Consider the following 18,824-nt stretch of genomic DNA (forward strand, 5'->3'; position numbering starts at 1 on the left):
GCGTTTAGAAAAGCACAGGGGTGTGTTTTTCTGCACCGCATTTCATGTTTTGACTGGTGTTGCATTATCACTGTCCTCAGCTTAAATCCCAGACTGAGCTCAGATCAGCGCTGAGCCTTATAGACAGCAAACACCTTCAAAGACTGGCCGCCTGTGTTGACGTGTCCTTCTGGATGTCTCTGTGGGACGGTTGGCTCTTTTTTTCATCCTTTAAAGGTCTGCGGGGAATAGAAGGATGAAAATACAGGAGAATATAGATGGACATGTACAGTAGGCTGCCCCCAGACTTACATCCGCACTTAAGGGAAGCGTTCATAAGGGCTCCGTTCAAAGCAACCATGAGAGCACATTTTACCAACAGAAAGCTTTTAAAGGAATTTTACTCTGTCCTGACTCAGTATTTCTCCATAATCTGTCTGCATTATTCAGCCTCACTTCAAATGCCTAAAATGCCTGTTATTGATAGGTGGCACAAAGTTAGTAGCTGTAAAAATGTTGCTTTGTAGTACAAAGTCATTGTTTTAGTAAGTGAATTTGATAATAAACAGATATTAGTAAATACTGATGATAAAGGTTAATTGATAAAAACCTCCAAAATGAAGGCTTTCTCAACTTTCAGTGCAGTCATTTTAGAGCATTTCTATTGTTCATTGTCCATTTATCAGGAATTTTTGATACAATATAAAGAACAACTGCCAGATTCACATTATGCCATTAAGTGGAAATCAGGAAAATAGATATTGTATTGAAGGTCTTGTGCAACAGTAATAATATGCAATACTTAGCATAGGTATCAAATATTTAAAAATGAGATAATAGGTATTAAAGTAAAAAAAAGACATTATATATCAAAGTGAAGAAATTAAATGATAGATATCAATTGTAAATATATGAGATGATACGTATTAAAGATTAAAAAATGAGAAAATGCGTATCAAAGATAAAAAATTGAGATGATGCGTATCAAAGATTAAAAAATTAGATCATAGGTATCAAAGGTAAAAAAGATAGATCATATGTGTCAAAGATTAAAAAAAAATATCATAGGTATTAACGTAAAAAAAATTTATCATATGTATCAAAAAAATGATCATGATATTAAAGTAAAACTTTGATTATATTTCATAGTGAATAAATTAAATGGTCATATGTATCAAAGATAAAATTGATCTACCTGTTCTCTGACTGCAAATCCATGCTTTTGTTTGTTATTGTCGCTAGATTCGACAAGCTTTATACGGAATGCTGGTTAAAATCCCAACCAGATGTACAGTAAAAGCTTTGTGTTTATAACATGTTTAGCTTCTGTATGTTCTCTTGTATGTATGTATGTATGTATGTATATACATATATATATGACAGCCCTCTGTTAGGTGTATGTGCGTAGACAGGTTGATTTGTCATTTTAAATTGGTACGACAGCGCCGGCGTCGGAGTGTGTTCCTCTCCTCACTGCAGCTGAACCTAAGTCTATGTTGTGATTCAGTTACAAAGCCGCCAGAGGAGAGTGTGAAACAGGGCTCATGATGTTCAGGTTTGGATCATACTGTAGCCTTAAGGAGTAAAACATTGTTTCAGACGTTTTGATATTCCTAGCTTTTCCAACAACCCGGCCCGACCATCGGCCACAGCAAAACGCAAACCAATTCTACCCTCCCAAAGGTCACGTCTTTGGCTGCGTGTTATATTCTGGTAGGGTGACCTTCGACTCACGGATGTGACATTAAGCGTATGCTGACATTTGTTGTAGGAGAATTGCTGGCTATGGATAGAGTGGCAACTGCAGGTCAACAAGAAGGAAATGTTAACCAGCATTTAGCTTAAAGTGAACACTGGTGTGTTGCACTGCGCTAAAGTCTAGACATGCTTGAGAAACTGGTCTGCAGGGCTGTTTGTCTGGGCACTGAGTGTATATTTGAATAATTATTGAATATTAAATAAATACAAATAAATCAGTGAGTTGGAGATGATGAGGTGGGTCCTGCTCATGTCGCTAAGTGCAATCAAATCCTCACAGCAATGCTCTTCCAAAATCTAGCCTCCTTCTTCTCTGGACAGTAGAGACAGTTACTCCAACAAAAGCAGGATCAGCTCTTTTTAACACCCTTGATTTCAGAAGAAATTACGAAAAAGGCAGGTGTCCCAACACTTTTGTCCATATAGTGTATAAAAGTCTTATCCATATTTCTGTTGTGCTTTATTACCTCTTAAGATAAGATAAGATAAGATAAGATAAGATAGTCCTTTATTAGTCCCGCAGTGGGGAAATTCTCAGTGTAACAGCAGAAAGGGATAGCAGGACACTCAGTTACAAAAATTTAGATAAATAAATAATTTACACTATATACACACAATATAGATAAGAATTTAAAAAAGCAATAAACAATATTATTTACAGTAAAAGACTCTTAATTGCACATGGGGGTGGGATATTGCACATAGTATACCCTGAACATGAACATGTGTGTGTAGTTAAGTGTGTGTGTATGTGGTTAAGTGTGTGTGTATGTGGTCCGCTGGGAGCAAGGGGACCACATACATGACAAAGATACTAAATCTTAGTAAGGGTAAAGTGTTCTTTCGATACCGATCATCCTTTTGTGCCGTTTTAAGCACTGTTCAGGTAGCCGTGCTGTCCCCTTGACTGGAGGCCAAATAATCACAGGACACTGCTTATCCTTTTCTGTCATTAATTTTCACCCTCCGAGCCCCACATCCCTCCACAGCCTGATTAATTTTCACCCTAGCATGTAGCCCCGATGCTAATTTAGCAACTCTGGGGAAAGCAGAAGATTCATGAGCGGCGCTGACTCCTGCCATTTAGATTCAGTGGAGAGGAGAAATGTCACGACACGCTCCGCTTATGTTCATGCAAAGTTTCCAAGCTGCAAAATGACCTCTTTCTCTTTTATGATTCATGTTAAGTGTCATCTTTGTTCTTTTTTCCCCTCTATTTCCCGACAGCGCTGACGTTCAGCTGGATTTTTAACGAGTACCCGTCGTTCGTGAAGCAGGACGCTCGCAGGTTCGTGTCTCAGGAGACGGGGAACCTGTACATTGCGAAGGTGGAGTCGTCGGATGTGGGAAACTACACTTGTGTTGTGACCAATACCGTCACAAAGACCCGCGTTCACGGCCCGCCCACACCTCTGGTTCTGCGCACCGATGGTGAGGCTTCCTGTTACTTGTGTAATGGAGGAATATGATTATGATTGTTGGTTGGTTGGTTGGTTGAACATTAAACACAGTCATATCAGAATATTATGACCACCTGGTCTGGTGGTCTCCGCCTAGTCTCCAAAAATCCAATCATGGATCCAATCATCCATCATCATCAACGTTGTGACGATGTTGTGGGCACCGAAAAACAATAAGTGGTCCCAAAGTTGTCGCAATGTACCTGTGTTGCTGCACGTATAAGTGGGCGAGTACCCAGGTCAGTTGTTTCAGAGTCGATTATAGGTCCCAGGCGACGGATGGTAGCATCTCAAGAATGAACATTAGGTGCCTCCCAATGGCACAAAAGTGGTGCCCTATAGGTCATTGATGCCAGAGGAGAAGACCGACTCCAGTGAGCGCTACAGGGCAAGGAGCAGCTACCCCAATAACAAACACCTCCATGCCACAATGCGATGATGGTTTCGGGTGGTTACTCCCACTATAACTCGGTGGTCACAATATCCTGAAATGACTGTGTTAATACACAGTCATTTCAGGATATTGTGACCACCTGTGACCACTCAAAAATCAAGGGGCACGCCCCAGGTGGTCCAGTGGACTGAGGTGCTGTCACTGTGACCAACTTCTTTCACTGAAACTCTGCCTTGAAATTTAATAAATTGTAAAAGTAAAAGGTCACAGCAGTAAATCTATATTTCACAGCAATCTGGTTAAACTTTGGGGGTTAATCCATTGCTCACATGCTTGCCAAACTGTTGGGGGCGATCCATATGTATCACAGGTCGATCTCTTCTACTGGTCATGTTACAGTCACATTACAGACCAGTAGTCCCCTGTGGTGCAGAGGTAATGCATTGCCCCTTTGTTCAGTGGGTTGCTGGTTCAAACCTGGCCTCCAGCAGTCTATGCAAAATACACCCACCTTTCTGATGATAGATTTCAGTTGTGGTTGGTGTGGCGCAACAGGTAACAGCACTACCTGCCAGTGAGCTACCACACCATGTAGGAGACCAGGGTTTGATTCCTGGTGTGGGTGACTGTGCTGCGCTACACCAATAAGAGTCCTTGGGCAAGACTCCTAACAGTACATTGGCCTTCCTTTGTAATACGAGTAACCTTGTAAGTCGCCATGAATGATTACAGTAGTACAGCTGATGTGAATACATCCCTTAAATATAAATGCTGCAAATGATTCTTTTAAGGATGCTATCTTTGTTTCCATAAAGAACCATGTTTCACATAGAGATGTGTGAGTGTGAAGAACCTTTAAAAAAACCTGCAAAAAATGTTGTATTAATGTAAAGATTCTTTATCAATTTCATCTCTAATACAAATTTCTTTTTTTTTATGTTACCAAAAGTGGTTCATTTTAGACTCATAATTTATTTGTAATCAGTAATTTATTTGTAACTTGTAATTACACAAGTGTATCTCAAAAGCTGTAACTGCACATACTCTCTAAGGTGGTTATACATGTGCTAGAAGATAAGATAATCCTTTATTAACCCATCAAAAGCCGTATGGCTCGCTGGCAGGCCGAAAGTATTTGTACAAAAGTCCCTGTAGTTACTGAGTAATGTGTAATACGAATGTTAAGGGGTTAATCTTACAGCAGGGAAATTTGCAATGTTACATAGCACAGAGGACAGAAGTGTTAAGAAAATGCATGTTTGTCAAAATAAACAAAAATACATATATAAATACATATAAAAATCTAAAAACTGTACATTTAGAGGAACATGGCTTCCCAGTGTATATATATTGCATTAAGCAGTGGCCATTGATATTGCAGGTTGGTAAACAGTAAAGAAATATCACATAAACAGTAAATAAGTAGCAATAATACACATGGGTGAGCAGTAATGTTGCACATCGTGACAGTAAATGAAACAAAAGAATTGTGCTACAATGATTAAAAGATTAGGGTACTACTGTAATCCATCTGTAACAACGAATACATCACCAGTCATTATTAGAGATCTAGAATAGGAAGTAGAACCTCGTATTGTTCTTGATTTCCCATTCAGACAGACTGACAGTTAAACTCATCAAAATGCTGTTTTACTGAACTCACTTCTAAACCACAGCTGAGTCGAAGCCTCCAGATCCGAACTAAATAAAGCAAACTAGGCCTCCTTGTTTTTCCCCACATTTCCAGGCAATACAAATGATATCCAAAGGTTAATGAGCAGTTTCTTTGCAAATCTTAAGCTGGCCTACTAGCACATGTTTTGTTGCCTGTAGGCTGGCATTATCAAAGGTCCTCAAATGGAAAGGTCATTTGTCCTGCGCTGATGTAATTCTGGGCTTCCAGACCCATGGATTTACAACTGGGATTAACCGAATTCTCCATGGGTTGTAAAACAGAACAGTCAAATGTCGGAATAGCCAAACAGATTCAAATTTCTGTGGTGGGATGTCATAAAGTCTGATTAAATTGGACTGAAGTACCACCAGTAAAACTGTTCTCTCATCTCGTCTCATCTCTTGGTTGATTGGATGTTTTCAGTAGATAATATTATTCCAGAAATTCCTGAAGAGTTCAGCAGTGTGGTCTTCACACAGGAAACTCTTTGAATTGATAATTGCATTATTATGGCCAAGCCTTTTATACTCCTTTCATCTAGACCTGTGATTCCCAACCCCAGTTCTAGACCTTCGGGACCCCCTATCATGCATTTTAGTGTTTACCCTGCTTTCCAGACAGCTGCTCTGTTAACTTCTAGAACATGAAACTGTGAAAAAACCTCTTAAGATACCTTTAAAACCTTCAAAATGTTGAGAACACATGATGAAAGCCTTTACTAAAAGGTATTTCGGTTTAAGATCAATGTAAGTGTCATAGCTGGATTGAAATGTAGTAGTCTAAAGATCCTCCAGGAACCAAATGAGGTATTTCATTTGAGGAATTTCAGAAGTTTGTTAGACTCTGAATCAGAAATCCTTTTTTGATCCCAGGAGGGAAATTACAGTTGTTACAGTTGCAATCGCTCTGTAGAATAAACACTCTGTAAATAAACACTGTATCAACACTCTATAAAATAAACACTGTATAAATAAACACTATAAATAAACACTGTAAATAAACACTGTATCAACACTCTATAAAATAAACACTGTATAAATAAACACTCTGTAAATAAACACTGTATGAATAAAATAAACATTATGAATAAACACTATAAAATAAACATTATGAATAAACACTATAAATAAACACTATAAAATAAACACTATATAAATTAACACTGAATAAACACTATATGAATAAACACAACATAAATAAACACACTCTAATAAGTCCACGGTCAGTGCTGATGGCCCACGCAAGCCTGCTTTACATGTTTTGCCATCTTAGCGTTGACTTTCTTACTGCCACTCCACCTGCAGTCGAACCTGCAGCTCCAGGTTGTCTCTTTACAGCTGAAACTGAGACCTGTTCCAGTGTTAAGATGAGCTAACAGGTGTTGCCATGTGAGCTGCCCGTCACACACAGTGTTTACACCTAGAAACTGGTAGAAACTGGTCTTCTGATGATGTTGTGGACGTGAGTCTGTCAGATTTCATCGTCCTCTACCAGACCTCTTTAGTTTTCTTTAGTTTTAAAGAGCTTTTTGCTGTCCTCACTCCGTCAATCTGTAATTTCTCAAAAGACAGAGCAACACTTTTGAGAGGTCAATATGCATTCCTTTATACCTGTCTTCTTTCAGACATTATAATAGGATTATACTAGGCGCAATGAGCTCGAAATCCTGCGGTGCAGAGCACCGTAACACAGTTCCTACTGATTTGATGTAGATAACAGGGTTGTAAATGATCAATTATTTACATTTGCTGTCAAATGCCTAATTTACTTATATTTCAACAGACTAGCTGCATACTGTTAACTAATCACTTCCCTAAAATGGTTTTCTAGAAAAAACTAGTAGATGCTCCACAATCTACATAATTTTTCATTATTTAGTTCAAGTGTCAAGTCAAGTGGGTTCTTCCTGATGGCAGGAGGGAGAACAGTCTGTGTGAAGGGTGGGTGGAGTTATCCACAATGCTGGTTGCTTTGCGGATGCAGCGGGCAGTGTAAATGTCCATGACGGAGGGGAGAGAGACTCCGATGATCATCTTCATTTAGATCATTTACCAGTTCAGTTTGCTGCCTAACTTTGTACTATTTGAAGTCACATGACTTTCTACCATTGCAAGTTATTCAATGGACTTAGATGTCAATGAAAACAAAGGAAAATTGGTTGGTGTTCTAATCCTTTCGACCGGTTGTGTATGTTTTTTGCTGTATTTGGTAAATAAATAAAGAGTACATTTTTGGTTCCACCACTTTTCCTATAGTTTGGCTATAGTGCAGTTTCTCTGCTGACGGGTAGAATATGAGGTTTAATGAGGTGGATGGCTAAACTGCAGCACTGTGGCCTTGAACGAACCCTGGATGCCATTTTCCTCTTTTTCTGTTTATCAGATCCTCCCGAGCAGATCGTAATCTGAGCTGAGGCCTGAATTGCATCTTGACACTTTAATGTGGAACTTAAACATCATCTTGTTTGCAGCCGAACGCAGAGCAGGTAGAGCAGAATCCCGGCTCTGCCGAGTCCGGCCCGTTCGGTGGTATTGATAGGAGCGTGCTGTGTTACACAGAAAGAGATACGGATCTCTTTAAGCCTGCTCTCACACAGCACAGCGGCTACAGCAGATAACAGAGGCCCTACACAGTCAGACCGGCCAGCGTTACGTCTGGACACCATTCTCAGGACCCTCAAACAGACTGACCTTTTAAACATGGTGAAGTAAAAGTGATGAGAGTGTCAGAACCTGGTAGTGTGACATGTTTCAGAAGCAATAATAGCGTAACACCTGTATTTCAGCGCGGACACGCCGGCCCGGCTCTAATTAACTCTGCGACTTTCCGCAGGTGTGATGGGGGAATACGAGCCAAAGATTGAAGTGCAGTTTCCGGAGGTGGTCCAGGTGGCAAAAGGATCGACGGTGAAATTAGAATGTTTTGCTTTGGGCAAGTAAGTATAAGAGAGGATGGGTATTGATAGTTTTTTTTTATTATTATTATTCATTATTAAATGTAAAAGTTATTCTAGATAGGAATTTCTTTATATAAAGAAAAAAAATAATTTTGTATTAAATAATAATTTAATAAAATATCTTAACAGTAAATGCTCCTAGGTGTGTCCTGGCTTGATTGTACAGAACCTTTACAGAATGTAGTGGTTCTTTAAACTTTATAAACATTTAGTCTTTATAAACAACCTGTTAACACTTTAAAGCCTAAACCATCAGTGTGTGTGTTTTGACCATAAACCATAAAAAGAGAAATAAATACATATTAATTTGACTTTTATTTTGCATTTTATCCTCCTCCCTTTTTGATTTCTTGTTTTAATTCAATTTTATTTTAATTTACAATTTTTATTGTTTATTTATTTGTAATGTGTGTTGAGCTTTTCCTTGAGTATACTGTAAAATCTACAACTCCTAACTAAACAAAACACTGACAAATAAATGAAAGAACAAAATTAAATTGAGTATTTTTTAAAATTTTGCCTTAACATTCTTACTCAGAATTTTTGACCTTTTATTTAAACTTTGTATTTTTTGTGGGTTTTTTTATTTGTTATTATTTTATTTATTTTTTTATTATTGAAATATTATTTAATACTTATTTAAGATGACTAATGACTTCTGATCTATCAGATGTGATACTCTTGGCTTTAAAGGGTTAAAAATCTCTTCTGGAACTTGAGCCCTTTTGGAGAACTTTATTATATGAAATGATTCAATTTAATTCTAATAAAATACCCAACATTGTTCTCTGTCTTGCTCCTAACCCAGTCCAGCTCCTTCCATAACCTGGCGGCGGGTGGACGGGGTCCCCTTCGCTCGTAAGGTGGACATGAGGAAGGCCAGCGGCGTCCTGGAGATCCCGTACTTCCAGCAGGAGGACGCAGGGACGTACGAGTGTGTCGCTGAGAACTCGAAGGGAAGGAACTCTGTGCAGGGAAAGCTCTCCTTCTACGGTACGTTAACACGAGTCACATGAATATTTGACCGTGCAGAGCCACGTATGTCACTTTCACTCAGAGTGAGATGCGTGATGCTGAAGACGGTAGGACTGCACTCCCCCTAAACCGGAGTCGTCAGGAAATCTGCTCAAGACAAGGGGGCGACGGCAGCGCCGCATTTTAACGGTGCATCAAAATTATTAAACCTCCGGCTGCGAAGCCTCTAACGCTTTATCCAGATTAAAAAGGATGAGGAGACGACCTTGCTCTTGATCTTGTGTGAGCGAGCGAGCAAGCGAGTGTGTGTGTGTGTGTGTGTGTGTGTGTGTGTGTGTGTGTGGGTGCTCTACCAGATGGCACTGTGATTGACATCCAAGTTGACTCCAGATCAAAGCTGTTAAGTGAACTAAGAGTAGGGCCACATATGTCAGGAGCACGTTCAGCAGCCCAGCATCTGGATCAAGCAGAGCACCTGAATGTGGCTCAGAGTAGATGTACAGTATCGAGGGTCACTACCACGTAAAACCTTGTACCTCCACTGTCTTCAGTTTCTTACTTTTTGACACGATATGAATCTGTCAGTTGGTCTAGACGTTGTGTCAGAACTTTATGATGAACTTCTCTGAACGCTAAGAAGGGTTTTTCAGTCAGAGTTTATTTAAATGGCTGCTTTCAGTTATTGTAGTTATTGTACAGTTATTGTAGTTATTGTACAGTTATTATAGTTATTGTACAGTTATTGTAGTTATTGTACAGTTATTGTAGTTATTATAGTTATTGTACAGTTATTGTAGTTATTATAGTTATTGACCAGTTATTGTAGTCGTTGTAGTTATTGTACAGTTATTGTACAGTTGTTGTAGTTATTGTACAGTTATTGTAGTTATTGAACAGTTATTGTAGTTATTGTAGTTATTGTACAGTTATTGTAGTAGTTGTAGTTATTGAACAGTTATTGTAGTTGTTGTAAGTATTGTACAGTTATTGTACAGTTATTGTAGTTGTTGTAGTTATTGTACAGTTATTGTAGTCATTATAGTTATTGTAAAGTTATTGTAGTTATTATAGTTATTGTACAGTTATTGTACAGTTATTGTAGTCATTGTACAGTTATTGTAGTTGTTGTAGTTATTGTAGTTATTGTAGTCATTGTAGTTATTGAACAGTTATTCTAGTCATTGTACAGTTATTGTAGTTGTTGTAGTTATTGTACAGTTATTGTACAGTTATTGTAGTTATTGTACAGTTATTGTAGTCATTGTACAGTTATTGTAGTTATTGTACAGTTATTGTAGCCATGGTAGTTATTGTACAGTTATTGTAGTTATTGTAGTTATTGTATAGTTATTGTACATTTATTGTAGTAGTTGTAGTTATTGTACAGTTATTGTAGTTATTGTACAGTTATTGTAGCCATGGTAGTTATTGTACAGTTATTGTAGTTATTGTAGTTATTGTATAGTTATTGTAGTTATTATAGTTATTGTACAGTTATTGTAGTCGTTGTAGTTATTGTACAGTTATTGTACAGTTGTTGTAGTTATTGTACAGTTATTGTAGTCATTGTACAGTTATTGTAGTTATTATAGTTATTGTACAGTTATTGTAGTCATTGTACAGTTATTGTAGTCATTGTACAGTTATTGTATAGTTATTGTAGTTATTATAGTTATTGTACAGTTATTGTAGTCATTATAGTTATTGTACAGTTATTGTAGTCGTTGTAGTTATTGTACAGTTATTGTACAGTTGTTGTAGTTATTGTACAGTTATTGTACAGCGCCAGTTTTTGGTATCTCTGTTTGTTGGTAGACGCTCATCTTACATTGAGATACAGTTCAGTTTGACATTCAACTAACTTTTAACTGCAATTAGGTTTCATTTAAGACTGGGGCTAGGGTTTAGGTTAGGGTTAAGGTTAGGATTAGGATTAGGGTTTAGGTTAAGGTTAGGGTTAAAGGTAAGGTTAGGGTTTAGGTTAAGGTTAAGGTTAGGGTTAAGAGTAAGGTTAGGGTTTAGGTTAAGGTTAAGGTTAGGGTTAAGGGTTTAGGTTAAGGTTAAGGTTAGGGTTAGGGTTAGGGTTTAGGTTAAGGTTAGGGTTAGGGTTTAGGTTAGGGTTAGGGTTTAGGTTTAGATTTAGGTTAAGGTTGAGGTTAGGGTTAGGGTTTAGGTTAAGGTTAGGGTTAGGGTTTAGGTTAAGGTTAGGGTTAGGGTTAGGGTTTAGGTTAAGGTTAGAGTGCAGGGTTATGTTTAACAGACAGTGATTTACATTCAGCTTGTATTGAATGCAGATTGAGTTGAATGTCAGGTGAGCATCTACAAGGCCTCTACAATCGACCATCAAAGTAAAGGTAGACCCCAATTTTAACAAATTTTATAATGTAAATAAAATTTCAGTATTTCAAAAATACAACTCAATCAGCTGTCCTAGTCTGCAAAACCTGGTGATGTCACAAAAACTAATACATGCACAATCTCCATCCATTCCAGGACAAGATCTCTGAGGAACGTTTGATGGTTCTTTAATGTGAAACTGCAGAGGAACATTTTAATGAGTATTGAGGGAACCTGCAAGAAAAGATTTTTAGAAGAAAAAGGTCAATGAAATTAAAGAACTCCTCAAGGAACTTCTACTTGTAACAGTGTAGACTGCTTTTACCGGATAGTCCATCAGAACAGAGCTCATTTGCATGAATAGTCCATAAATTGTTGTTAAAAAAAAGTAAATTATATTATAATAATTTACAGTGAACTGAATTGTAAATCTTAAAGTCAACCTAAAAATCAAAACTGACATTTAAACAATCTTGTCAAAGATTAAAAGCACAATTCATCAGATATCATCATAATATTTCATTTATTTAAATGTAGCTGCTGCAGATCTTTGATGACATCACCATATACCAGTGGGCGTGGCAACACTATCTCACACTATACAACACTATGTCGGTGGTTGGTGTGGCACAACAGATAAAACCACTAGCTGCCAGTGAGCTACTACACCATGTGGGAGACTGGGGTTCGATTCCCAGTCTGGTCTCCCATGGTATTGCGTCGGGTTATCGATAACAGGGTTGTGGGTTCGATTCCCAGGCTCGACAAGCTGCCACTGTTGGGCCCTTGAGCAAGGCCCTTTACCCTCTCTGCTCCCCGGGCGCTGGAGTTGGCTGCCCACCGCTCTGGGTGGGTGTGTGTGTACTCACTGCCCCTAACACATGTGTGTGTGTGTGTTCACTACCAGATGGGCTAAATGCGGAGGACACATTTCGCTGTACAGTGACAAATATGTGCACCTTTACCTTATCGGTATGCTGCGCCACACCCAGTCCCTGGGCAAGACTCCTAACACTACATTGGCCCACCTCTGTAATACGAGTTACCTTATAAGTTACTCTGAATAAGAGCGTCAGCTAAATGCTGTAAATATAAATATCATAAATCAATGATAGATGTATAATCGATGATGTATAAATCAATAAAATTTCTCCCACCAATCAAGCAGAGAAAACACTCAGCTAGTCCAGAATCCCTCCCTAATACTGCCTTTCACTCACATATACGCTATGATTTCTGATTCACTTTAATACTAATAACTGAATAATGAATAATAATAAATGGACCGATCGCTAAGCCTGCAGCTTAATGGGTCAAACACGTCTTGTCAAAACTTGTGTTTTGTCCAAAACACATTAGTCATATCAATAAATAATCAAGGCGTTTATGAAATATTAAAAATCTGAAATGTCGCTGTTTGGTAAGCAGGGAAACATCAGGCCTGCAGGGCTCGAACTTGGCTGTGAGTGAAGAACGACTGGATGATCAGCAGTAATTCACAGGCCGGCACTCGGCGCTAATGGTTCCTGCGTGTCCGTTCTGATAGAATGTGCTTCTGAACGGTAGAACCGGGGCCTCCATCACGGAGGACCGGACCCACGTGTTCCTATCTATGGATAAGTCGCTAGCAGGCAAATGAAGAGAAGCATATTTAATATGGACTTTCAAATGAAGAGTTCACGACCTCGTTCCCTGCACCGCCGTTCCGGCACCACTGCATTGTTCATGTGAGACGGCTCCCTATTAAGTAAGTACCTGTAGGCTACGGAGCGCTGGGATTTATCCTTCCCTTATGGGAACGCTCGCTAGCGCTAGCGCTCGCATTAGCTCCGCCTCTGCCACCGCTGATGCCCAGTGGCCCATTTACAGGAATAGCCGTCGCGCAGCTGAATGTTTTATTAGCCTTTTTTCTACCATTGTTTATATTCGACATGACGCCAGACGCCGGATTCCTCGAAGAACCCCCGCTAATTGATTAGAGTAACGCGTGCGTTAGCGATGACTCGTACGCATGTCTTCGGAGACATAGCTGCCCCAGATTGTGGAAACTAGGAGCTCCTGTTGTGCGGCGAGAGCAGCAGGCTGTTGTTTGTATTTATTTATTTATTTTTAGAAAGGTTGTGTTCTTCTTCATTTTGCTTTCTCGCCAGGCGCTCTCGCACCGACCCCCCCAACCCCCACACCCCCCCTCCTCCCTCAACTCTCCAGGCCTATAAGTCAGCCTCGGTCATCCAGTAGATATAACTCATTCCATGCATTAAACTATTTGCCATTATTTACAGGGCACCTCCGAGCACCACCGGCCTGTAAATAACCCCCGCTGTGGAGGACGCCTCGCTGGCTAGCGGCTAGCAGAGCACTGTTTCAGTAAGATTAGCCTAAGGGTCGGCCGCTGCTACCCCCCCCCCCCTCTCTCTCTCTTACTCCTTCTCTCTCACTTTCTGTCTGCCTGTATGTCTCTCTCTCTCTCCCTTTTTTCTCTCTCTATTTGTGTCTCTCGCTCTGTCTTCCACTCTTTCTCTCTCTGTCTCTCTCTCTCTCTTACTCACTCTCTCTCACTTTCTGTCTGTATGTCTCTCTCTCTCACCCCCTCTTTCTTTCTCTGTCTCTGTATGTCGCTCACTCTCTCACTCTCTCTCTCTCTCCCTTTTTCTCTCTCTATTTGTGTCTCTCTCTCTCTCTCTCTCTCTCTTACTCTTTTTCTCTCACTTTCTGTCTGTATGTCTCTCGCTCTCTCTCCCCTTTTCTCTCTCTCTATCTGTATGTCTCTCGCTCTCTCTCTCCCCTTTTCTCTCTCTCTATCTGTATGTCTCTCACTCACTCTCTCTCTCACTCTTCATCTCTCTCTTTATCTGTATGTCTCTCGCCCACTCTCTCTTTTTGTTCTCTTTTCTCTCTCTTTTCTCTCTCCATCTTTGTCTCTCGCTCATTTTCCCTTCTCTTCTTCTCTCGCTCTTTCTGTCTCTACCCACTCTTGCTCTCACTCATTATTTGAATGTCTCTCGCTCGCTCTTTCTCTCTCCCCCCTTGTTTTTGCCTGTCTGTCTTTGCCTTTCTTTCTTTCTCTCGCCCACTCTTCTTCTCACTCGCTCTCTCCCTTTTTTTATCTCTATGTCTCTTTTCTTTCTTCCCCTCTCTCTCTCTCTCTCTCTCTCTCTCTCTCTCTCTCTCAGCCAGGTGATAAAAATCTGTAATCTTATTTTGAAGTCCTGTGGAATTAGGCCTCCAAGACATTCGTCAGCAGAGCCGGGGAACGCGGCGATCGATAAGTGTATCTCATGTTTATCACTTCCACTGGCGGGAGCGAGGTGCAGGTAGACACTCTCGGCCGGGCTTTGAGCTGCACAGCGCCGTCAGTCCCCTCTCGTCTCTGCTAACGTCAGCTTGATTAGCAGTCCAGCGCAGATGTGTTGGTGCTGTTGGGCTGCTGTCGTTTTTTTCCTGCTTAGCTGAAAGAAGGGAGCGACAGCAGCCTTTCATGCTATTCAAAGGCCACATAAAGAGCTTATTAACGGTCTGTTTTAGCATGTCTGTGATACCGGGCGGGAGCCGTGCTGAGCGCTGGGACTGAACATGACTGAAAGGCCTTCGAAATTTACAGTCAGGATTATAGGGCAGATACAGAGCTCTGTCAGTTGGGGGCCTTATGGCACTTGCACAGCTTGCACTGTTCTCCACTGCGAGGTGGGGAGCAGTACGACACATCGCTGTGTTATGAACCGCTACATTGAGCAGGTTTAGCCTTGCGTTTCTGAGCTGCTGAGAGAATGCTAATCACCATTGGTTCGTATCCCGGTCAAGCTGCTGGCCATCGTCAGCCGGGCCCGGAGAGAGCACAATTGGCCTTGCTCTCTCCAGGGTGGGTAGATGGTGCTCTCTCCCCACATCACTCCAGTGTAGTGCTGGCCGCTACTGGCGTCTGCTGGCCAATGCATCGGAGCCGGTTGGTTGCCCAGTGATGTTGCAAAGGATGGTTGGGCTTGGCTGTGCAGGAGTCGGAGGGGGCGTGTGTTGGTCTTCGCCCTCACTACTTTTTGAGAGCATTGCATGTGATAGGGGGAGAATATGTATGGGCTGGGTAAGGGGCGATCCGAATTGGGGAGAAATTAAATTTAAGAAACTGGCCAATGATGAATAAGGGAATTTGGTAAGGATGGCATGATTATTAACAAACCTCCGTCTGTTTAATATTGTCAATGGACTATATTTTAGAAGAAATGTGGATACGATTAAAAAAGCTACATTTTAACACCACCGCCACACCCATGCCATGATATTGTATCTGCAAAATAGTTATAGAAATCTATTCATTAATTTATTATTTATATTAAATTAGCGATTAAGAGAAAACAGCGGCATCTACCTGCCTGGAGAGGGCACGGCTAATCGTGCTCTCTGAGGGTAAAGCGACATGGCTTGTGGTTCCTCTGTTGGGGTCTTTAAAAACACAGGGTTAGGTTGCTCTAAAATGACATGCTAAACTTAGCTAAATGCTAAATGCTAATTAAAATGAGTAGGTTAGTTTTTGACGTATTAGCATAAGGGATATTAATGGGCTTTTTTTTTTTTTATTATCTATCCTGTATCAGTACAGGTTTTCAGTTGAAATACCAGTGTATCAAACCATCACATCAGGAATTGTGTGAGCCCCTTTGGTCAGTAGTGTTTCTTTGCTGGTCTAGAAGAGCTAAGTGTGATTGTGCTCTGTGTGGGCTAGTCTTAGTCAGGGCCCGGCTGCCCAGCTTGATTTAAGAGGAGGGGGCCGAAAGTCAATACTCTCCCAGTGGGTGAGAGATAGAGTGAACAGCTCTGACAGAAGGGAGGGAAGAGAGGAAAACAGCGTCACACAGGTTGTGAAAGGTTGTTAGATCAGGTGAGCATCCACACTGAGGGAATGCTAACTGGTCTGGTAAGAACACAGTGTGTAGAAATTAATTCGTTTGTTTGTATTTATTCACATAACAGGACTACATGATCTGGACATACAATGTGATGCTTGATACAGTGACGAGATATTTGGCTAGAATTACAGTGAAAAAATAAAAATACTGAAATACTAATAGCTATAAAAAGACAAAAGTATTGGGACACCTGAAATTTAAGGGGATTAAAAAGAGTTGATCTTGCTTTTGTTGGAGTAACTGTCTCTACTGTCCAATGAAGAAGACTTTCAACTAGATTTTGAAGGAGGAGCATTGCTGTGAGGATTTGATTGCATTCAGCAACAAGAGCCTCAGTGAGGTCAGGATGTTGGATGCAGGATGATCACCACCACCTCATCATCCCCAACTCATCCTATTCAGTACTGGATGGAGCTCCACCACCATCATTCCAGAGAACACAGTTCCTCCACTGCTCCACAGCTCAATGCTGGGGGGCTTTATACCCCTCTATAGCCCACGCCTGGCATTATAAGGCAGCATGGTGCCAATAGGTTCATGTCAATCTGCTTCAGAGAGTCCTATTCTATTGGCAGTACTTCTCTACGGTTTTCAACTAGACAATCTGTGTGTGTATGCATTTACACATCTGTGTCAGCAATGGGTGCATCTTAAAATAGTTGAATGCATTCATTAGAAGGGGTGGAATGGGACTCTCTAGATCAGACAAACGTAAGCATTAAGCTGTGGAGCTGTTGCTCCATCCAATCATTTTTGTGACCTCACTAACAGCTCTTGTCGCTGAATGCAATCAAATCCTCACAGCAATGCTACTCCAAAATCTAGTTGAAAGCCTAGAGACAGTCCAACTAAAAAAAAAAAAAACAGGAGAGACTATGAACAGGTGTCCCAATACTTTTGTCCATACAGTGTATATTTATTGCCCATCCGGATGCAGGTTCATTAAGGATGCTCTGATTGTGTGGATTTTGCTTCATTATTAAGCAGGTTTGAGTTACACATCTTTAAAAGACAGGAATCGATGCAGCTCATGTATAATTAAAGCATCATTTACTTTAATGGCGAGAAATGAAGTAGTTTATGGTACTGTCCAACGACAAATCAGCATGTTAGGTGTAATGTCCTTACTTTGCCCTTCACAGTGCAGGAGAGCGGCCAGAGCTGCTATGAGTGCTGTTGTTGTTGTTGTTGTTGTTGTTGTTGTTGTGGTGATGATGGTGTTTCTATGACGTGTGTAATGAGGACATCTTGCAAAACAACTGCTGATCATACCGTTGCTCACAGCACGCGTCGCTGCAGATCATACAAGCAGCGCATCTCAGTCCGATTCACCTTTCCGCTCAGACGGCGGTCAGACGCTTTGTTTATTAGTTCTTTACGTGTCATTGTGAGTCATATGAGCTGAGCCTGACTGGAGTAGACTTTCCATGTCTGAAACTAATGTGCCGTTCCTCCTCTTTGTGTTTGATCCGGCTCTGCAGCTCCTCCACAGCTGATTGAGAAGCCGCAGGACATGCAGAAAGCCATCGACGACTCTCTGGTGTGGGAGTGTACAGCCACAGGCAAACCCAAACCCTCCTACAGGTGGATGAAAAATGGAGAAAACCTGGAGCCCACTGAGGTTTGTCATCTCCTAAAGGATGTTCTGTTTGTGCTTTTTTGCTTCATTACTGAACAGGTTTGGCTTGCATATCTTAACCCCTCACTCTCTGGGACGTTTATGACACCCCGAGGATTTGGCTAATGGGTAACTAACTACATGCAAAGCGATGAACCCTGGCTGAGTTGTTCCTAAGTGACTGTGACAGTGAGGGAAAAAGCCAGGAATCATTGGAGGTGGTCTTGTGCCACGTGGCTATAAAGAACTGTAAGGTGTATCTGATGTAGGGTTGGATTTTAATGAAAAGTTGGATGTACAGCACCATGTTATAGATTCTTTGCCATCATTAAAACATTAATACATAAAAAAAACAGGCTTTAAATTAAGCCTTTGTTTACTAAATGTATGTATTATTTATTACTTAAATATTATAATGATATAGTGATATAGTGATATATATAATTCACTGTAATTCACACCCCACTGCCATAAATGCAAATTACGTGTTGAGTGCCCCTTCATGGATTGCTGTACACATGCTTTTGTTGACAAGTGGAAGGTAAAGAAGCATGTGGACTGAGGCCTTAGAGCCTTACTCTCCTTTCCTCTATTAATAAGATGATCCTCACTGATTTCTCTGTGTTTATCTGATCGGTAATGAAGGAGATCTAACGAAGCCCACCATTCATAGATCATCTGAAGAACAAAACATAAATAAGGATATCAGTCACGTATAGCTGACAATAATAAGCTCTTACTGACCCAAACTGCACTCTGACTGAGCTTACA

At 40.5% G+C, this 18,824-nt stretch overlaps 1 protein-coding gene across 1 annotated transcript in view; it reads left to right on the forward strand.

The window, feature by feature from the left end:
* The window catches only part of cntn4 (contactin 4), a 259,500-nt gene that overhangs the window by 150,765 nt on the left and 89,911 nt on the right, over positions 1–18,824 (forward strand). Inside the window, exons 6-9 of the mRNA XM_072684921.1 lie at positions 2,965–3,168; positions 8,099–8,201; positions 9,031–9,215; positions 17,917–18,056. Of these exons, the coding sequence (XP_072541022.1) occupies positions 2,965–3,168; positions 8,099–8,201; positions 9,031–9,215; positions 17,917–18,056 (632 nt within the window). The remainder of the gene's footprint in view (positions 1–2,964; positions 3,169–8,098; positions 8,202–9,030; positions 9,216–17,916; positions 18,057–18,824) is intronic.

The sequence above is a fragment of the Salminus brasiliensis genome, chromosome 7 (assembly GCF_030463535.1).
Source record: "Salminus brasiliensis chromosome 7, fSalBra1.hap2, whole genome shotgun sequence".
NCBI lineage: Eukaryota > Metazoa > Chordata > Actinopteri > Characiformes > Bryconidae > Salminus > Salminus brasiliensis.